We start from the raw sequence: 14,964 nt of genomic DNA, 5'->3' as shown, positions 1-14,964 counted from the left end.
TATATATATATATATATATATGTACAGGGTGTTTCTGAATTCTTGCGATTACAAACTCCAACTTCTTCATCTCCTTTCTGTCCATTAATTGGTTCTGGCAATAATTACGTCATCATAAATTTCAAATAGTCCTCTAGAACCACAGAAATGAAATTTATTATTATTATTTATTTAATAATGGTATTTCTTAACCACACCAAGAAGTGATATCTAGTTTATTAGGGAGAATCAATAAGATGCCTAAGTATTCGCGCGCCATAGTCCCAGTCCCCCTTTTCAAAATACAAGGGGGGGACGTAAAAGGAGGCCGGGCTATTTCGCCTCCTCTCCTCAGTCGGAAAATATGACTGTAATTTTCGTCATTCGCGTCGCGATGACGTGAGTTTTCAAGAACCAATGAGATGCTGCTGGTTGTAATTTAGAGGTGGCGGGGATTAACTCCGGACCTACGTAATTTGGACTGGAGATAAAGCTAGATTATAAATGTGGCGCGAATTTATACCTTCTCCCTTGTAAACTAGATATCGCTACTTGGTATAACTTAGTCCTTTGGGTCTTTTTTGTGCAGTTGTATTTTTAGTGTAAAAATTGGAAAGTTGAAGCTGGTCTCTTGTATACTCTTCCGGATTTTGTTTTTATCGTTTTCGGCCACCTAGTGGCGGAGAAAATAAACTCAAAAAGAATATAAAATGACCTCGGTATATACTAGACGAATAAGATTCCCTCTGAAATTTTTCTCCCGCGCCTTATTGTAAATTGCGCCATTTCTTTTATATTCCCGCCACTTTGTTTCTGAATTGGGTAAGATATAGTTTTCGCAAAAGTTTTTTTATGTATTGGAAAATTCTTTTGCAATTGCAATAGGTGGGTTATCCTTGGGAATTGGTGCAATATTTGTGTTGTACAGGGTGTTTCAGAGTAGTTATAGGAGCGAAGTACAGTCAGAGAGTGAGTGGGGTGCGTGGTTCTATGGGAAATCAATCAATTTTGAGGATCGAAAATGTGTAACTTCTATACTTCTTTCTATGAAGAGTCGATTTTGAATGTCCCATAAGGAATGCATACACCCCCTATACACACGTTATGATTGAATATTACCAATGACCTCCTTAAATTTAACGTAATAAATTGATTAAACAATTATTTCTATTTTAATTAAGGGGTCATCCGTAAAACACACCATTATGTCAAATCATAACTAGTAAATAAAAAAAATTAAATAAATTGAAACACATTTTTTTTTCAAATGCAATGCACGTTACATAATTTTTAATATTTTTTGTTAATTTTTCTTTTCATTTCTTTTACATTAATATATTTTCTTTTTTTCTTTATTTCGTTTCCCAAATTTATGTTAGGAAATTTTTACAATGTGACATCTTTATTTATTTATTTATTTATTTATTTTTTAAACTTAAATGCTCAGTAGGTAATAAAAATATTATTTATTTTTTGGCACCTTATATTTTTTAACATATTCTAAAACGTTTCTCTTACGGTTTTTTTCTTGGGTTTTTTCTTTTAATATTAACATCAGTTTTTTTATTTTAAGTCTTTCAATCTATATATTTTTATTTGTTTCTTTAAATAATTTTTTCTTTGATTTTAATAATATATCAATTTACATTTAATAACACTTTGATAATTTTCTTAAAATTAATTTTTTTTTTTTTTTAAATTTCCCTGAAACCGAAAATTTTAAAAATATATAACGTGCCCTGTTTATTTGGTCCACGCGAATTTTAAATTTGTTTGTTTTTTTCTTTAAACAAATATTTTTTTTTTTTTTAAAAGAAGAAACAACGGCAGTATTTATTTAATTTTTTTTAAACATTTGTCATGACGTTAATTACGTTTAGGTACTAGTTAATTAGGGCTTTTTGTATTTTTTTATTTTGGCCTAAAATAGACAATTATATAGCGTTCGTACTCGGAACCACGTGATTTAAAAGCGACCAATCGTATAGAGACAATTTTCTTACGTAATAGTTGAACGTAATAAGCTGAAAATTAAATTAAATATAGGTGTTTGAGTTAGGCTCTGATTTCAATCTTTTTGCTAAGGCGAAAACCAATTTCCGACTATTCACTAAGCCTAAACCGGTTTTTTTAAAATGATTCGCTAAGCCTAAACCGATTTTTCAAACTCTTCGCTAACCCTAAACCCGTTTTCAATCTTTTCGCTAAGCCTAAACCGATTTTTCAAACTCTTCGCTAACCCTAAACCCGTTTTCAATCTTTTCGCTAAGCCTAACCCGATTTTTCAAACTTTTTGCTAAGCCTAACCCGATTTTTCAAACTTTTTGCTAAGCCTAACCCGATTTTTCAAACTCTTTGCTAAGCCTAACCCGATTTTTCAAACTCTTTGCTAAGCCTAACCCGATTTTTCAAACTCTTTGCTAAGCCTAACCCGATTTTTAAAACTCTTCGCTAAGCCTAACCCGATTTTTCAAACTCTTCGCTAAGCCTAAACCGATTTTTCAAACTCTCCGCTAAGCCTAAACCGATTTTTCAAACTCTCCGCTAAGCCTAAACCGATTTTTGAAACTCTTCGCTAAGCCTAAACCGATTTTTGAAACTCTTCGCTAAGCCTAAACCCGTTTTCAAACGCTTTGCTAAGCCTAATCCAAATTTTCAAAACTTCTCGTTAAGCCTAATCCAAATTTTCAAAACTTCTCGTTAAGCCTAATCCAAATTTTCAAAACTTCTCGTTAAGCCTAATCCAAATTTTCAAAACTTCTCGTTAAGCCTAATCCAAATTTTCAAAACTTCTCGTTAAGCCTAATCCAAATTTTCAAAACTTCTCGTTAAGCCTAATCCAAATTTTCAAAACTTCTCGTTAAGCCTAATCTCGATTTGCAAACTCTTTGCTATTCCAAGCCCACAAAAAAGAATAAAACACCCAATAATATTTAAATCTAATTTTCAGCTTAATTACGACTCCATAGTTCTACCTCACTATTAAACATTAGCTGCAAAATATGTTTTCCTCACAATATTCTTGGTTTTTTTTTGTGTGTGTGTGATTCCTTTAATTACTTAATTAAATAATTAATTAGTGAGTGATTGTTACACGCTCGCTTAATTGATTTTCTTTTTGTTTACTTTTAAAATTTAAAATTTCTGTCAATTTGTATTTTGGTTAAAACACATAACATTCAATTATGGTTGGGTTTGGTTTGGTTTTTTTAAATTCTTTTCAGTTCATGATGTGAGAAATATTTTTTCTATAATCTAATCTGAACTGAACTGAATTGAACTGGGGGTTAACAAACTATTAATTTTTTCTTAGGGGGAATGTAAAATTACGTATTTATATATATATTTCACGATGGTGACGTACGTCATTTTAAAATCACATTAACGTTTAATACACCTGGATTATTTTAATTTGTTTACTTGTTTGTTTGGAAGATTACGGAACATTTTTGGGAGGGTTTGTTTATTTGTTGTTTTTCATTTTAGGAAACATCAGAGTAGGTTTCGATAAACTTACGGACTAAAGGGATTCTTAAACACGCTCTAATATTAAAGTGCATTCAAGTCTCTCTTTGATTGATTGGAGGGACATCTTTCGGGGAAAAATGTTTCGAGTATATATTTTAAAGACATCTGTTGCATTAAGTTTTTTTTTTTTCATCTTATAACCACAAAAATATATGTATATTGATTTTAGGTAATGTTATATATATATTTATATTTTAGGAATGTTTGTTGTTTTTTGCTTGCTTGTTTATTTTTCACGTTTGTTTACTTCCCTTGTTTACAATTATAAGTACATTTAATTTTAAAAATAATTAACGCTGTAAACACTTTTTGGACTTTGTTTATGCATTCTCCTTAGTACTTTTGTTTGTTTATCGGAATGTTTACGAGAAATTATAATCCAAAAAGGGGGAAGGAAGTGGTAGGGGGTATTGTTTATTTAATTTCCCGCTAAAAAAACGTAAGCGCGTGTCTCGAGAAATTAAGGAAAATGACACGTGACATAAACCTTAGTGGACATGAGAGTGTATATATATTTTTTCTTTGCGAAGCAATTATTTCACTTCCGGTTTGATTACGATGTAACTTCCGGTTTAGCTTAAATTCTTTTTTTTTTTCAATATATGATTATTTTAAATTTTTTTTTTCGTTTGAAAGTATGAAAATATAGCTAGTAATTAGATTATAGCGGGGTTTTTAGGGTGTTTGCAGTTTTTTTTATTCTTACGACGTCATGGCGGCCATTTTGGTTGCTTATCGTAAACACTTACTTCCGTAAATTTAGGCCTTAACACGAGCGAAAATTAAGTTTGTTGAAAATTGACCGGACCAATTATTGTTCGTTGATAAATTGGCCCCCCAAGTGACGTCATAGGGTAGAGGTATTAATCAATGCCTCCTTCAATCGGAACTATAGAGGCATGCGTGTAAAGGCCTTTAGTTATAGAAGATGATTTATAGGCGCGGCTTTAATTGGGCGAAATTAGCGAATAATAATCAATAATTTCGGAAATGAATTTGAATTTAAAAAAAAGTATATATATGAAAAAGTTTATTTTTTTTTTTAACATAAATTTTGGAAACTGGCCGCTGAGGTCATGACCCCTAGCTGATTCGGGTCGAAGTTAGCCGAGACCAAAACTTGATTTTGCGGTATTTCGGGATGTCTTCCTCTGGTGTCTCTTCTGAGACCACCCCGTCTTGATGACGTATTTCCGGTTATTTTATCGGATGTTGTTGTTGTTGATGTTGTCGTCGTATTTGATTTTCTACGTCTCCCACGCGTTTCGGGTTCGCTGTTGTCGTTCCGCCTTCTGATTGGTTGGGAGGATTTCGCGGCTGTGTTACTACTACCACCACCACTACTACCATTCTTAATACACGTAGTGTCTGTGTCACTTAGATCCTCTTCTTGTCCGTCTTCTTCCGGGTCGCTGCTGACCCCTCCATTTCCTTCGCCACCTTCCGTTAGACCATAAGGTTGAGTTTCGCCTCTCATGTCGCATATGACGTTGGTCAATGCCATGATGTAGTTTTTTGCCAACGTCAAGGTTTCGATTTTGGACAATTTGCGTTCGAGACTGACGTGAGGGATGACCTCTCGCAAGGCCTGTTTAGAGTGACGTTAATGGGTTAGATTTAATCACGTGTTTTTCCTTTTTTTTTTTGAAACCTTATTGAGTATTTTAGACCTGATCTATTGAAGGAATAGGCCTATAGTGTTTAAGAAGAAATGTTATATCTTACTTGAAAAGCATCGTTTAAACTGTGCATGCGCATTCGCTCTCTCTCGTTGCTTTCGAGTCGTCTCAAATTCCTTTCCCTGGCATTGAGGGCGTTTCTTTTCCTTCTACCGGAAATTGATAAACCGGAACCGGAAGCTCCCGAACTAGCTCCGCCCCCTCCACCGGTAACGCCGTTGGAATCTCCGCCTAAACCGGAAGGAGAAGCCACGCTTCCTCTATCACTTCCGGCGGGCCCACCGCCTACACTTCCTCCGATTCCCGAAGAACTCGAAGAGGAACTCGATGAAGATGAACTTGAAGATGACGAGGATCTTTTTGCCAGTTTGGATGTGCTCGGGGTCAATGAGGTCATAACTACGTCATCGCTGCCTGAACTGGAGTCCGTCGAGTCGCCGTTGATAGCATCGTCTTCCGTTCGGGACACGTACATTGGAGTTTGAAGTGTCTTAACAAAGAAAACAACAAAGAATACTCGTTGTTAAAATTAAAAAGCAATTTTTTTATCTTAAATAATGTGGGAAAACCTCGGGGAAAGCCAACATTTAGGGTCAAACAACCCCTTGTTAACTCTATGAATGAATGAATGAATGGTTTATTGACCCAATTTTTAAAAAATCCCTATGGCCCCTGTAAAAATGTTTACCACGCAAAACACTAATGTTACAGGGGAAAGATATCATGTAGGCGAAGAATATGCAGTTAGCTTAGGGGACATGACATTGGTTAGCTACTTACCCTGGTGGGTGTTGTGATTGTGATAGCTGGTCGTTTGGCAGAACTGTCGTACGGGACCCTTCTCTTGAAGGGCGCGTTTCCATTCAAGACGGTATTTGCCATTATGGATTGTGATGATTCTTCGTCGTCGGCGTCCATCTTCCAAACTGTGTCTGCCGAACCATTACCTCTTTCGTCGATGCCAAATTGCCTGATGGAATAACTCGGGTCGTGGATAATCTCAACACCTTCGTCCTCGCCACCATCAAGGTCAAAAGGCGATGGGGAGGTCATGGCCAATGACGTGGCTTTACAGGGACTCGTTCTCCGTGATCGTACCATCACCTATGGCTGCCAGTAAACAAAAGAAAGAAAGGAGAAAGATTTTAGACAAAACGTGGGATTTTTTTTTGGCCAAGGCTTAACGATAGTTCGGGTGTTAACAGACCGTTAAGTTTTTGAAGGTTTACTAAGGCCTTATTTCAACTTACAAAAGGCCAAAGGCTTAACTTCAAATTAGACTACTTATGCTTAAGGATAAACTTGAATTACTAAGGCTTGAGTTCAACTTACAAAGGCTTAAGTTCATTTTTGAAGATTTACTAAGGCATGGCTTCAACTTACAAAGGCTTAAGTTCATTTTTAAAGATTTACTAAGGCATGGCTTCAACTTACAAAGGCTTAAGTTCATTTTTGAAGATTTTCTAAGGCATGACTTCACCTTACAAAAGCTCATATTTGAAGATTTACAAAGGCTTAACTTGAATTGTACCTTCAAATTTGACTAATTTCAAAAGTATAAACGAAACTTCATCTTTGAAGAATTATTACTAAGGCCTGATTTCAACTTACAAAGGCTTAACTTCAGTTCTAAGTTCTAAGCCTATAACTTTACTTTACGGTCTTCTATATCTAGTCTAGAAGAAATCTTAAACGTACCCGGAAACCTTACGTAAAGAACACGACATCTCGGGTCTCTGTTACGTATTTCCGTAAAAACATATCGCATCTCCGAATCATCTCTAATGAATTTATTTTTAGTAAGGTATAAAATAGACCCTTATATACTGTATAGAAAAAAAACCCCGTCAAACTGAAATAGATAGCCTATTGTACGGTTGTCATGGCAGCCAACGAGCCTCTACTATACTTTAACCAAAAAGAAAAAAAAAATAGAAAAAAAAATTCGTCAAAAGACGTCATTTGGATCTTGTTGACTGCTGGCTGGACGTAGAGTCCATTTCGTTTCAAGTATTCGACGTTTCATTTTAAAGTTACATTTCATTCTATAGAAGCCTAGCTTCGTACACGCTGTAATATTGAAATGAAATGGTCTATATACACAAGAAGAAAGAAATTTTGCCCAAAAGAAAAAAATGTTAGACTCTGATTGGGTTCCATGGTATAGAGGCAAAGAAATATACTGTATAGTCTATGAGTGCCTTTCTTGGTTTGCCGCCTTACAATCAGAGTTGACTAGGGTTTCAATGGGGTATTTCCAGTAAACAACCAAGCCCCCTTAAAATGATGTAAATATATTTTTAAAGTTCAAATTAATTTCTGTGGGCCGGTTCTATATTTGGCGTGATGAAATTTCGTATTAATTTAGTGTTAATGTTGATATTTAATTAATTATAGGGTTCGGTAATTTTATTACTTGTGATCAAGGTTAATTAAGGCGGCTTTACGCGTAAATTAAAGCATTGAACCAATAATACCAAATGCAAATATGGAATAAAAGAAAGTGCCCAGGACACTGCAGTAAAATTATGTTTACGACGTACTCCAACTTCTTCTCCAAGTCTAGATAATTCTTTCTCTCTCTAGCTTCTTAATTTGTCTGTAGACGAATTTGACTAACCAATCAGTGTGATTGCAGATCTACTTTAATATTATCAGATATTATTACTGTATTCAATTATCTTTGTGATCACATTTAATTTCACATACCCTGCTGCAGAAAATAGCAGTAGCCATCAACTGCTCCAATTCGGTTGGTGATTGGGGACATAATTTGGTAATTCATGTTTTGAATTTTGAGCCTGCATGCGTAATTGACACACGGGGAAAAATTAATTAATGAGTTTGAATGATTATATTTTAATTGCTTCAATTGGAGTCATTATTATCCCATAGATTAGATTTCTCGTTACTTTCTGTTAACTCTCTATTTGTATTTGATAGCACTGTTTCTCAGTATGAGGTCTTCTCATTTTTAGTAGCAGTAATAATAATAATAAAAAAGTGTTGCGTCCAAACTAACTTCAGGGTTCATACGAACATGGAAAACAGGGAAAACCTGGAAATATCAGGGAAATTGGTGTAGAGGTAAAAAATCAGGGAAATATCAGGGAAAATGAAAATTTCTTCGAAAAATCAGGGAAAATTAATTTTTTTTCCAAAAAATCAGGGAAATAAAATAAAGTGAAACAAATACACTTCAGTGGGACCCATAATCTAATTTGGTGCATGAAAAAAAATCGATATTAGTTGTCTCAGTGGAGAGAAATATATTTCTTCTGTGTATGGAATTCTGTATTTTGGTCCTGTCTATTATAACCTAACAAAGAAGTGTAAACATATGGTTGTAGGTATAGTCTGGTTACCCTATTTGAAATTATAACACTCCTCCAATGTAAAAAATGCACCTGGAAATTTATAAGAAGTACTCTGGAAAACCTGGAAATATCAGGGAAATTGGCTTTGGAAATTTCGTATGAACCCTGAACTTATTTCATACGACTAAAGGGGTTCGGGGTTCATTACGAGTGAGTTGACCTAGTTATTGATGGATCGTGAAAAGACCCAATCAGGAACCGTATTCATGATTCAATTCAACTTTGACCTTCCCCTTCTCTCCACCCCCTCCATCATCTATTCATAAACGATATCCATTTTTTAGCTCAGCTCGAACTGTCTGTCATACCTAATAAGTCTTGAATTGACTTGATTAGAACCATTGGTCTTATCATAAGTTTATAAGATATGTTGTTGGCCATAAGTTTGTAAAGTCTGCATGGTAACTTAGAAACTGGAGCTTTTAGTTTTGAAGTGAGTGAGTGAGGTAGGTCATAGATTCGAGGTAAAGCGACTGACGTACGCCTGGTGCATGAGGCGCTGCTGTCAAAGGCCTAATTATTAATGCAGACTAAATAGGAGAGCTAGATGGAACTTAAGTCCTGATACAAAATTAATTAACCACCACCGAGTGTAGTAAGTACTTCAATTGACTCGCTTCCGTCGTTCTCCCTCGAACTGTAAGTCTCAAGTAGCATTACGAATCGTATAGGTAGTGTCACACTTATAATGTATCATACCTTATAAACTTATGGGGATTATAAACCATATATTGGATTGGACCTTTTGATGCTAGTACCTTCATAATTATAAAATATTGGCCCTGTTTCTTGTTTTTTTTTTAAGACGAATTTATCTTGATGGTTTCCCATCCTGGGATTTTCTTTAGTTTTTCTTTAGTTTTGTAGAATCCGCTCCGTAATTACTCGATGTTCAGTAATGACTCTAAAGACCGAACGACTTGCTGTATTAAAAATGAGCTATTCTTCTTCTAGGTACTCTTGGCTCGAGTATATTGACACTTTAATGTACATTGTAAAAGAATGGTACTTGTACTTGTGTGTAATGTGTAGGATGAGAATAGGGTGTAGTAGCTATTGGAGTTGAAGTGGCCTGGGTAGTATTATTCTACTGTTATGTAGTGGTTTTTATCCTATGTTTAAATGTGTAGTAGCTATTGAAGTAAACCTGGTTAGTGTTATTCTACTGTTATGTAGTGGTTTTCATCCTATATTGAAATGTGTTGTAGCTATTGGAGTTGATCTGGGTAGTATTATCTACTGTTATGTAGTGGTTTCCATCCTTTGTTGAAATGTGTACTAGTTATTGAAGGAAATCTAGGTAGTATTTTCTACTGTTATGTGGTGGTTTTCACCCTATATGTTGAAATGCGTAGTAGCTATTGAAGTAGACCTGGGTAGTATTTTCTACTGTTTTGTAGTGGTTTTCATCCTATGTTGAAATGTGTGTATATTGAAGTAGATCTGGGTAGTATGATTCTACTGTTTTATGCAGTGGTTTGCTACTGTAAATTAAGTTGTTTTCATCCCATAATTAATTTTAACACTTTAGAAACGGAATTTTTATCGATACAATTTAGTAGCTCTACGCCTCGAATATCTAACCCACGACACGAGTTCGAACCCTAAGCTTAAGAGTGAAAGTAATAAACTAAAACATAGTCTTTGAGTGACTTGGAAAGACACCAAAGAAAAAATATTATATATTAGAATAGTTCAACAAGAAGCGTGCTTTTATTTGGGTTAGTTTCTATGTTATACCGTTTTCAACTAATATTTCTTTTGGTGCTGCTTTCCAAGCCGCTTAAATAGTATATGTACTACATCGTCATCATCCTTTATTCGATCCCAACGCTTTTCTTTTTTTAATATATATACTTTTTTCTTGTAAGTAAGGGTTTGTTATTAATTATTGAATTTTTTGGGCTGTACATCAATGGGTCCTTTTTTTCGTTGTACAATTTTTTTGGGGGCATACTCTAGCCGGCGCCACTTCAGATCGTGTAGATTTAACGTTACATTACACTGGTGGCGTCACCTAGCTCATTTCGGACAAAATGAATTGATATTGGATTTGCCCAAGAATATTTATTAAAAGTCAGATTGGTGTTTTGACCCCTTAATTAAATTAGAAATCATTGTGTGTTCAGTTTCTTAATTAAATTTAACGGGGTCATCCCTAAAACACTCCAATCCAGTGTTCAAATCATAACCTGTGTTAGGGGGTGCATGAATCCCTTATGGGGGTCATTCAAAAAGGTTGATCATAGATAGAAGTATAGAGTTATACATTTTCGATCCTCAAAATTGTTTGATGATTTCCCATAGAACCACGCATCCCACTCACTCACTGCACATCAGTCATATAATGACCCTCCCCTTTTTGGAATAAACACCATTAACATCTAAAAATTAAGAATACCCCTACCCTAAACCAAGAAGTGATATCTAGTTTACTAGGGAGAAGGTATAAATTCGCCTCCACATTTATAATCTAGCTTTATCTCCAGTCCAAACGTTACTTAGGTCCGAAGTTAATCCCAGCCGCCTCTAAATTACAACCAGCATCATCTCATTGGTTCTTTAAAACTCGTGCACGTCAGCGCGACCTACGCGAATGACGAAAATTACAGTCATATTTTCCGACTGAGGAGAGGCTGCGAAATAGCCCGGCCTCCTTAAATTTACGTCCCCCCTTGTATTTTGAAAGGGGGGTACGGGGACTATGGCGCGCGAATACTTTACTGGGGCATCTTAAACCTTCTCCCTAATAAACTAGAAATCGCTTCTTGCCTAAACTAACTAGATTTGAGTATAAAGTTCGTTACAAGACTTGTATGCAATAATTAAAAAAATAAAATAAAGAAATCTATGTACGTGAGTAAGGGGCTGATAATTAAACCCATAAAGGCTTAGCAGCAGCAACTGTCCGTCTTTGTCGGTCCGTCCCCCTTGGTGCTGGTGGTGTAGCTAGCCAACGATCTTTCCTGTATTTCCTTCATCATCTAATTACAAATGGAGGCAAAGTGGAGGGGAATGGGGTGACGCAAACTAGCTTTCTTGCTTTGGGGTCTTGGGGGTCCGACGGACCGACGGTTCTGTGGAAAATGGTTCTAACTAAATTAGCTTTATTCTTCTTTTTAAGGGATTATTTTTCCCGGGCTTAGAATGATTTTTACGCGCAAAACTTCCGCTTCAAAAGCAAGTTTTGATTAATTACGTCATGGGTACCGAATCTTCTTAATCCTTTCTGATTGGTTAGGCCCTCTTTTCTTAACCCTTTGCCTTTTTCGGTGTGTGTATGGCAGATGGAAACTTCGCAAACTTATTCTTTTTACGTTAATATGTTTCAAAAAATAACTTTATATGTTTAACGGTAATGAGATTGGGCCCTGGGGGTCGAGTAGAGTAGAGTTCAAAGTTCACGCAGGTCTATGTGTGTATTATTATTGTATTGATGTAAAGAAGAAATTATTTTTTGATTTTAAAACTTATGTATTGTAGGGTTGCAACAGAGTTAAGTGCTTTTGAGTGACAGCGATGCTCTAACTTAAGTGTAATTTAAAAGAAAAAATTAAGTGAAAGAAGAATTCGTTGACATAATTTTATTTCACTTCTCAGAAAAACCAGGTTTTTTTGAGGGGGGGGGGGTTTCTAAACCTTTTGACATTGTAGGCTGTAGAGAAGCGATGGGTGGAACCCAGATTTATCTAGAGTACTCCTGTTTAGGACTCAAGAGTACTTGGTGTAGAGTTTATAACGATTTCTATCAGCAAAAGTAAATAGAACTAACAGAAAGTGTCCATATAGGCCATAATCATTGCATCTTTATTTGCCACCAGTTGTTAATTTCACGTCTACTACAACTAAATCTAATCTATGGGATAATAATAATTACTCCAATTGAAGCCATTAAAATATAATCATTCTAACTCATTAATTAATTTTTCCCGTTTGTCAATTGCGAATGCATGCAGGCTCAAAATTCAACATGAATTAACAAATTATGTTACCAATCACCAACCGAATTGGAGCAGTTGTTGGCTACTGATATTTTCTGCAGCAGGGTATAGATAAATCAAATTAAATGTGATGACAAAGATAACTGCATACAGTAATATCTGATAATATTAAAGTAGATCTGATTGCAATTACTGATTGGTTAGTCAAATTGGTCTACAGACAAATTAACAAGCTAGAAATCAGGGGAACTTAGTGTGAACTCAGTTTACTTATGAACGTACGTGAAAGATTTTGGTAGTAAACGAGAAAATCGTTTTCTCCTTTGGAAAGATTAAAAGCTCTTCGAAAAATCGTCTTTCTTTGATAAAAGGGCCCCCGAAAATTCTTAAGTTTCTGCATGTTCACTTTAATTGAAGTAATATACGTTAAAGGCAGGGAGAATGATGTATTCGCCTTGCTTATCATTACCCTTTCCCGTTACTTTAATCTCTATTACCTCTTTTAAACTGAACTATCAATAGTTTCAAGAAATTCGACAGAGAGGGTAATAAACACTTTCTAGCTAATCAATTTTGATAAAAGGTAACCAACACCGGTGACGTATAAGGGGGTATCCCGCCTTTTATAACGCTGTCAAGTAACGTGGTATAATCCATTGCCTTGCAATTTTCTTAGGAATAGATAAAAGCTTTACGAGAAATTATTTGAAGAAATATTCCAATATAGGTATTCGTAATAAGGCAACTTAAAAAATAAATAAATGCATTTTATTTTTATCGCTTAAAATATAGCTATGAGATTGTAGCCCGGTTATGTTACAGTGACAAAATAATATGAATAGAAGGGTTAAGCATAGATGAAAACTAAAATGTATTATGTTATATTTTTGACTCAAAATTGTTTTTCCAAGAATATCCCCCTTAATTTATGGCCCAGGCTTATCAGAAACACCCTGTATATTCCAAAAATTCTCCTTTATCCAACGGTACCAATTACTTGGTTCTAGACCAATCATAGCTCGAGTTAAAACGGTTTTAAAAGAAATGTCTACCAAGCAATGCAATGCTTTAATCTGAAAGAAGTTTCTTAACCTGTCTAGTTAAGGTTAAGTAGGGTTGTTCGTTGGTATCGATATGGAGAGAGAACAGGAAGAGCGGAAGTTCCGGAAGTAACGGGAAAGTGATGGGGGAAATTGCCACCGGAAATAGACTCGCACGTTTCATCTCGTACAAAGCCTAGGGATGGGGGTAAGGTTTGCATGCGTGCATTTTGATATTATACATTTTTTTCCCACCATCAAAACGAAACGACAAAGGATCAAATTATATCTTCTTTTTATCACCCCGAAACTAGGTTGGGTAATTTTTAATAATTACGTGAATTTGATTAATTTATATTGACGTTCATTAATTTAATTTAATTTAATTCAATTCGACTTAGCATTAATTGAATAAGTTCCGTATTGGGTGGGGGTATGAAATTATTGTGCCTTGACTAAACATGACAAAATTACTTGATTTTTTTCCTTTTACCCTCCCTTTAAATATATACTCAATTTTATGATCTTTCTCAAGAGTTAACGAAATTTTAAATTTACTTTTTATATAATAAATATGAATAAAAAACTATATTTATATATTTTAACATTTATTATCTTTTTTAAACATTTTTATTCTTGCGTCTTTACATTGGGCGTACTTTTGTTAAGAAGTGAAGCTATTTCTGTCCCTTCTGGGAAGAAAACGGGTTTAAGGAAACAATACATTATTTCTTTTTTGTGTCGGTTCCTTTCCTGGGAAGATTTCTCGTTGAAATTTTCCTTCTTTTAGGAAAAAAAGGGGGGTTTATATTATGACCAAAATTTGTCTGTCTGATTTTAGTTTTATTTTTAAAGATGTTTTTAGAATATTCATTTTTTTGTTTCATTTAAGGGGAACAACCTCTCAAAGGTCAAGGGTTAAAATTTGTTGTTTTGTTTGAACAACACTAGTTTAATAGAACGTTAAAAATTATTTTTATTCACATTTTGGTCCACCATGTTTCCCGCAAGATGGCGTCCGATTTGAATGAAAATCGGTACAACTCTGCTTTACATTATAATGAATTAGTGTACCAAATTTGAAACTAATCGGCTTTTAAATTTAGAAGTTATAAATCGTTTAATACTTTATCACGTTGTTGCAACGCGACATCGTTTTGTTTGGACCACCATTTTCCCACAAGATGGCGTCCGATTTGAATGGAAATCGGTACAACTCTGCTTTACACTATAATGAACCATTGCACCAAATTTGAAACGAATCGGTTATTAAATTTAGAAGCTATAAATCATTTAATATATAATCACAGAGCTGCAACGCGACGTCTTGTTGTTTGTTCGGCGTTTTTTCCTCCAAGATGGCGTCCGATTTGAATGAAAATCGGTACAACCCTGATTTACACTATAATGAACCAATGTA

The 14,964-nt window shown here is 34.9% G+C and overlaps 1 protein-coding gene across 2 annotated transcripts in view; it reads right to left on the bottom strand.

Moving 5' to 3' along the window:
* Nucleotides 1-1,430: 1,430 nt before the first annotated feature.
* Nucleotides 1,431-14,964, bottom strand: part of dimm (basic helix-loop-helix family member dimmed) — a 71,399-nt gene continuing 57,865 nt past the window's right edge. For both annotated transcript variants that reach the window (XM_089846673.1, XM_089846672.1), the window contains exons 2-4: nt 5,967-6,296; nt 5,233-5,676; nt 1,431-5,095 (exon numbers count right to left, since the gene is read on the bottom strand). In XM_089846673.1, the coding sequence (XP_089702799.1) occupies nt 4,550-5,095; nt 5,233-5,676; nt 5,967-6,287 (1,311 nt within the window). In that variant the 5' untranslated portion in view covers nt 6,288-6,296 and the 3' untranslated portion in view covers nt 1,431-4,549. The remainder of the gene's footprint in view (nt 5,096-5,232; nt 5,677-5,966; nt 6,297-14,964) is intronic.

This window comes from Phalangium opilio, unplaced genomic scaffold, assembly GCF_054372755.1.
Source record: "Phalangium opilio isolate 3A_F unplaced genomic scaffold, DU_Popi_V2 ptg000081l_1, whole genome shotgun sequence".
Taxonomy (NCBI): Eukaryota; Metazoa; Arthropoda; class Arachnida; order Opiliones; family Phalangiidae; genus Phalangium; species Phalangium opilio.
The sequence above is the reverse complement of the archived record's forward strand: the minus strand, read 5'-3'. Positions and strand labels throughout refer to the sequence as shown.